At 31.6% G+C, this 7,144-nt stretch overlaps 1 protein-coding gene across 1 annotated transcript; it reads left to right on the top strand.

Annotated features, from left to right (window-relative positions):
* The first annotated feature begins 209 nt into the window (after positions 1-209).
* Positions 210-4,779, top strand: LOC102614304 (reticulon-like protein B22). The gene is made up of 4 exons (XM_006468051.4): positions 210-556; positions 1,295-1,436; positions 3,665-3,734; positions 4,458-4,779. Exons 1-4 carry the CDS (start codon positions 285-287, stop codon positions 4,568-4,570), a joined length of 597 nt encoding a protein of 198 aa, XP_006468114.2. The 5' UTR covers positions 210-284; the 3' UTR covers positions 4,571-4,779.
* Positions 4,780-7,144: the final 2,365 nt, after the last annotated feature.

The following is a 7,144-nucleotide window of genomic DNA, read 5'->3' as shown; positions in this document are numbered from 1 at the left end:
AATCTATCTATTTAAAAGAATATATATTTATTTAAAAGAATACATAAAATAAAAAATTGAAATAAAAAATTAATGAAATTATATTATAGTTAAAAACAAAAGGAAAAAAAATGTATGATTATTAATGAAATGAAAGGGGTCAGCGTAACCATTTAAACTAACTTTGGGATTTTAAGTAATTTTAGTTCTTTAGTACGACTTTGACTTTTCTCCCTTTCTGTTCTTTCTTGGCGATTGAATTGAAAAGTATGGCAACCCCAATTCCCAAAACCTATAAAGAGTGAATGAAAAGTCAAAAAAGAAAAAAAAAATTAAAAAGAAACCTTTTGCGAAAGAGCAAAATGGGGAGAGATGAAGAAGAGATGGGTTGCAGCAGCATCAATAGCAGCAGAAGTGAAGTGGGTAAAGCATTGGGCGTGCTGATATGTGGTAGCCTGGTGTACTACCACTGTGCGTACCGAAACTCCAGTCTCCTGTCTTTAATATCAGACGTTTTCATTGTTCTTCTGTGTTCACTTGCAATTCTTGGCCTCCTCTTCCGCCAAATGAACATCTCGTAAGCCACCTTCTTTTCATTTATTTGATTATATCTTAGATGGGTTTCGTATTTTTCCATTATTAAGGTTTAAATTTTATGTGTCAGTGTGGGTGCTTGATTTGTTTGGTCGTTGATAAAGTAGGAGAATTTGGATGAAATTGACATCTCTTATAAGCTTTTCCCTTTTGAGTATCTGGGTTTGCCTCATTTTGAATGATTGTTATGAATATGATTTTGGGTTTGTTTGATAGAAACACGTGTGAAACTCAGTTTTAGTGTTGGGTAACCATCCTTTTTTTTTTTTTTTTCAAGATATCGAAAGTTGAAACACTTGAACAAAATCTATACTTAAGGTTGTGTCTGTTTACATGCTCAAGAATATTGCTTCTTACACAGTTTTAACTGTAGACACTGATATACTTCCTGTATAACCTATGTCTCTGATAATCACTGTTATTCAAATTACCTAGTATATCTTCAATAAAGATTGTAGGGTCTGGCTTACTCTAGTCCTTAGTTTCAGACCGAGCACTTAAGTGAGCCGAAGGGATTTCTGGATATCAAATGTTATATTGCTATCATTGTAATTTAGCTATTCATTACCTTGTTAGAGAAAAAGTATTATTCATTCTCATATCAATTCCATGTATGTTCTTTTAATATAATTAGGATCTGGTGAAACGTAGATATCCTTGGTTAACAATGAGCTTCTACATTGAAGTGATCGTGTTTTGTTGTGAAAATTTTCTTTTGTAGGGTACCTGTGGACCCGCTTGAATGGCAGATCTCTCAGGAAACTGCTAATAGCATTGTTGCTTGGTTAGCCAATACCGTAGGGGCTGCAGAGTCAGTTTTGAGGGTTGCTGCGACTGGCCATGACAAGAGGCTATTCTTTAAGGTACTTATAATGATCTTTTCAGAGATAGAGCTATTATAAACTCTTAAGATTTAAGTTCTTGAATACATAGTCGTAGAAGGAAAGCTGCTTACTAATTTACCATTTAGTCACAACCTTTGGACACTGAGACGTAATCCTTGCAGGTTGTGCTAGACCAAACAAGTTAGAACACAACTGCTAATGTTACAGGATAATGGTTTTCCCAGGATTCAAATATGGGACCTTTCAGTCAAATTGGGAATTGATGTAATGTTGATAAATCATTTTTCTTCATAGGTTAAACTTACAAAAGAGGGTCCAAAAGTTGTATACTCTAGTGATTACTTTGTATTTACTCAAAAATTAAGGCATGGGAAAGAGAAAATGGGCCCACATTCTAACTTCATTGGCATGAAAAAGTGGAATTACTAAGTTTGCTATTGTGAAATGAAAATCCAAAGTGGCTACTTCTTTTACTGTTGTTCCTCTGTGAAGCAATCCTTTTCTGCAGGCCCTCAGTTTTTTTCTATTCTCTATGTAAATAAATAAAAATAAAACAAGAGGTCTTGTCGCTCACCAGAGATGTGATACATAGTCTTCAACAGCTCAAATTGGCTCATCAAGTCTGATTATTTTGGAAAGTCATGGTGAAAAGTTGAGTTCATTCCTTGTGGCTTAGAAAACTGCACAATTAGAAACTTTGGTTTCTGATCTTAAGAATGCTGTCATTAGAGGGCAAGAAGTTGAGAAAAAGATCGATTATTTGAATCAACATAAATAACAGTACATGTGGTTTTTGCTGAAATGGTTCACAATTTGGTTTCATTGAATTTATTTTGGCTGAACCGATGAAGTTCAAAAGGGTGGATAGTTGACAATTTAAATTTATTAGATTCAATACGAGGCTTGTTTTACAGATTTCATGAAGTTATGATGATCCTTATCCTTTGGACTAAGATACTTATAGATTTTATGCTTATTGATGCAACTCATATATCTTGGTCCAGGGAACATAAAAATTAAACACAATGACCTCCTTCAATAGAATAAGCATACCAAATTCAAGAAAGATGTTACTTTCCTTGTGTAATTGTGTTTCAATAACAGTTGAGCACAAGTTGTTGAATTGCATACAACTGACTCGAAACCGAAGATTAAGAAATCATATTATCACCTCCCTTAGAAAACTCTTGGTGGAGTTCTTTCGTCATAGTTCCAATAGATGATAACACAACTGTCTCAGGACATATGAGATATCAATATTTAGCTCATCATTGGCAGATATTTTTCCTTTTAGATCTCTTGAAGTTGCCGTGGCAATATTTGACTTTTTCGTTGTGGCTTCTGTCACTGTTCTTTGGTCAATAATGATTATTTCAGGAGGATTGCATATTATTGCAATTTAGGAGCCTTGTGCAGCTAAACCTTTGAATGGCTCTCCTTGCCTCAAGAGCCTGTTAGGAAGAAGCTCTGTATAAAGCCCTTTATAGATGCGCAAGTAAACAGAAGCCTTCCTAGGCGTCAACCTAAAATTGGCTTTTCAATCCTAATTTGGCATTCTTGCGAAATAGAAATCCACATTAGTGAAATAAACTTGATTCCCCAGTTTGTCCTTGCAGTCAATTTTGCTCTAAATAATTTACCACAACGTTTACATTAAGAAGAATAAATAATTTCTTAGCATTGATGATGTAAGTGAATAAGAACCAAGATGCGTTAGTTGAGGTGGACGAAGAAATATTTCCTTGGTAGCATCGTAATGTCCCTTAGATATCTCAGGTTTTATTTATTTCTCTTTTCCTAGTAATGCTCTTTGAAGCTCTTGTGCAATAGCTTTATGATATCTCCATTCAAAATTGTACTATTAAGATGTATGAATTCTGACAGTTTCTAAAGTCATTTCAAACGAGGTTTGAAACCAAAAACTTCTACTTGCAAAATAGCCGTGCCAGCAATCATCTTGGGAGTTGGATTTATCACCCTTCAGAACTGGATAATGCTTATGTCAGATGATTTTGGTTCATGCTAATGGTATAGGGGTTATGCTCTATAAGGCTGGTAGCTGAGTCGTATACTTGATACAGTAAGAAATAACTATAAAACAGTCCATCTTGAAGAGCCAGATTTTTGCCTACTTCAAATCTTCCTCTTCTTGTGTGCTATTTTAATCTTGTCTTCCTTCTGTATCTCTCTTGAGTTTCATTATTGTTCTATATTCGAAAATTGATCTAATGTTTATCATTCTTCAGGTTGTTGTTTGTCTTTACATTTTATCAGTCTTGGGACGAATGGTCTCTGGTGTTACGGTTGCTTATGCTGGTATGTATGCTATCAAGATCATTTTTCCTCTGATTCAACTGAAATACTTTGCAAATTTGGCCGTCAATTTCTTAAATCATGATAAGATTTTTGAATTGGTAACTAGATCTAAGATTATCTGCATGTTTTCGCCCCTAAACTATCTTTTGTCTACAAGATATTAGTCTATTTTTCAGCTCTGGATAGGTAATGTTCATCAATTTCATTTGTGGGATTAAAAAATCTTCTTCTTAGACCTTTAATTTGGGGATTGGATGCTTAGAGCACCTGTCTGTTTAGTTGATTTGTTTAATTATTATTTCCGTTTATTTTGGGGGTTTCTAATCATCTGGAAGATTTTGTGATTCGAGTTGGAGCACTTGACAAGTTTTGGTATTTTGTTCATAATCAATGTAATGGAGAGTTTTGTTGTTCTGGATGTCGAAGCAGCTTCATCTATGCAGGCTCTTCAAAATTCTCTCAGATTTAGTTGCAGTCACAAGAACTAATAACTGATAGTCTATTTCATCCAGAATAATAATATAAGTTGAAACATATTGAACTCTTACTTTCTGTCTGTAAAACATTGAGCTAGGTAATCAAATACGTATAAGTTGACTCTAGGTATTGTCTGTTGGCATATTGTCGACTTTGATTGCTGATTAATCACTCCTGAATACACCATTTGTATTTTGTAATTTTAAACCAAATACAAGTAATTGTTGTCTTTTCTACTGGAAACAGGGTTATGCTTGTTCTGCCTTTACATGTTTGCCGAGAGCTCGCAATCGATCAGCACATCTGCGCCATGGTTTCTAAGGGGAAGAAACGGCAGCACTGCAGAATCAGACGTGTAATGCCAATTTTTGTGTGTTCAGTTTCTTATTGATGGCTATCATTTCTGTAAATACAACTTTCATTCTTTGGTCCACTATGGATAATTGTACGACTGTTCAAAGCCAGCAAAAGAAAGAAATCATTGGACAAATTAGTATAACATATTGAATCATAAGAATCACTTGTATTCAGCAAGATTTGGAATATTGGTGTTTTCGACTTAGAGAGATATTCCGGGGAAGCACAATATAACCATACAAGCAGCAGGAGCATTTTAAAGGAGCAATAACAAAGCTTAATACATGAAACCTGAAATTTTATCTGAAATTGGAAAGAAAGAAATCATTAGGAAATGCTTGTTTAGTTTTTTTTATTTTAATTGAAATGTCTGTATGGTGTTTATATTTTAAAAAATGTCTCAAGATATTCTTGTAATTAAATATGATATTTTTGTTCTTATTTTTTCTTTGTTTGTATAAGAATACTTAAACAATATTCTTGATATTAATTAATTTATCAATAAAAAAGTTAATTAACATATTAACTAATAAATTTTTATTAGCAAATTATTCAATAATATTGGTACAAAAGAACCAATATTTTTTGTATTCTTACAACAATTTTGCTTTGAATTAATATTAGCCAACTTACAATGTTTTATATCTTTCCAATAATCTTACTAATAATTATTTATAAAAAATTAATTTACCAAATTAATCTACACTAATTTTATTTACTTTTGAAGGTTAATTTGATAAATTATCATTTTATTCTTTTCATTAATATTGCCAAGAATATTGTTACAAAAATTTTATTGTAAAACAAAAAGTAAAAATAAGAATAGAAATATAACATATTTAACTGAAGAAATGTTTTAAAGTATTTTTTAAAATATGTGAACTAAACAAGCTCTTAGAGAGTATTCGGAAGAAATGATTGGAAAGGAGAGGAGTGGCGAAGAGGGGAGAGGGAATTTCAATTTTTATTGTTTGGTTTGGCAAGGAATTCAAAATGAAAAGGGATAGATTCTTTTTTACTTGGATAATTTTACCCTTTGTGTTAATATTTTAATATTTGTTATTAAGTAAAATTAAAAAATCAAAATAAATTTACAAAATCATAATAAGGAAAAAGACTAAATCATAACTCAATTATTTTATTTAGAGATTTGAAATTTTTGTGGAAAAATATTAAATTATAAATTAATTTAATCTAAAAATCGAAAACTAAAACAAGTAAAATTGAAAGAAAAATTATTATGAATTGATTTGATCTTTGTTAATTTTCTGCATTTATAGTTTGCAAATAAAAGTATAAAGAAATATATATCACATAGTAGATAATCTTCATTCACTTCTCAACATTAAAATAACGAAATTCTGATTTTCTTCCTCAATTGCTTTTATCTTTATTTTTTCAGAAAAAAAATGATTAATTATTTAAATAAAAATCTGAAGTTTCTATTTTATGATTCTCTCTCTCTTGTACTCTGAAAAAATAGCCCCATGCATTTTAATATGTTTACAGCAATTAGGTGGTATTTGGTTGGGAGGAGAGAATGTAGGAGAGGAAAATAATTTAAATTATCTTTTTATTTCCATTGTTTGGTTTGACAAAATGTATAAGAATTTAATTTCCATTAGAATTCAATATCCATCATAATATAAAATTTGAATTACATACTAAGTAGTGAAGAATTTAAATTCCTCTTAGATTAGAAATTAAAGTTTTCAAAATTATCCTTCAATTTTTTAACTTATTTAATGCCATTAATAATTATTATTTATAATTTTATTTTATTGATTTAATATTATAAATAGACCTCCACCGGAAAGTCGCCGGACCACCGCCGGACATCGCCGGACCTTGCTGAAAGGTCGCCGGACCACCGTCCCGGAAAGTCGCCTGACCTCCGCCGCCAACCACCAAACCACTATTTATATATATATATTATTACTAATATAAATAGTTTAATATTTAAGGTAAAGAATAAATTTATCTATAAAAAAATTATTATTCATTTTCTTATCAAATTTTATATCAAACCAAACAACAAAATCTAATTTCACAACTCTTCTCCATTCCTTGCTTCTCTCTTCCTCTCCATTCCACTCTTTTCATTTCCTCTCTTTTTTTCAAACCAAACATAACCTTAAATGATTTTTTAAGGGATAAATATGAAAATTTACACTCTCGCTAAGTTAGAATTCAATTTCCTCACTCATCATAGAGGAAACCGAATTCCATAGTTTACAACAATTGCGAATCCCATAGAATTTGATTTCCTCTTCATTATTGCAAACCAAACGGTAGAAATCTAAGACGACTTCGAATTGCTCTCCTCCCCCTCCTACTCTCCTGTCAACCGACCACAGTCTTAAGTCAATATAAGAACTAAACAAACCTTAAATTTTTATCTCAGTGTCTTCAATGGCAATACAAACAAATATGAGCACATTTTGTGTCAATAAAAATACATCTGTGGCGTACAAATAAAACCAATTTCATGGATTAGAATTGGATTACCCCGTATTGTCAATTTGGTGTAGAAAAAGCTGTAAAAAAATTAAATAAAAGGACCAAAAGGCCAAACA

This window comes from Citrus sinensis, chromosome 7, assembly GCF_022201045.2.
Source record: "Citrus sinensis cultivar Valencia sweet orange chromosome 7, DVS_A1.0, whole genome shotgun sequence".
Lineage (NCBI taxonomy): Eukaryota > Viridiplantae > Streptophyta > Magnoliopsida > Sapindales > Rutaceae > Citrus > Citrus sinensis.
The sequence above is the reverse complement of the archived record's forward strand: the minus strand, read 5'-3'. Positions and strand labels throughout refer to the sequence as shown.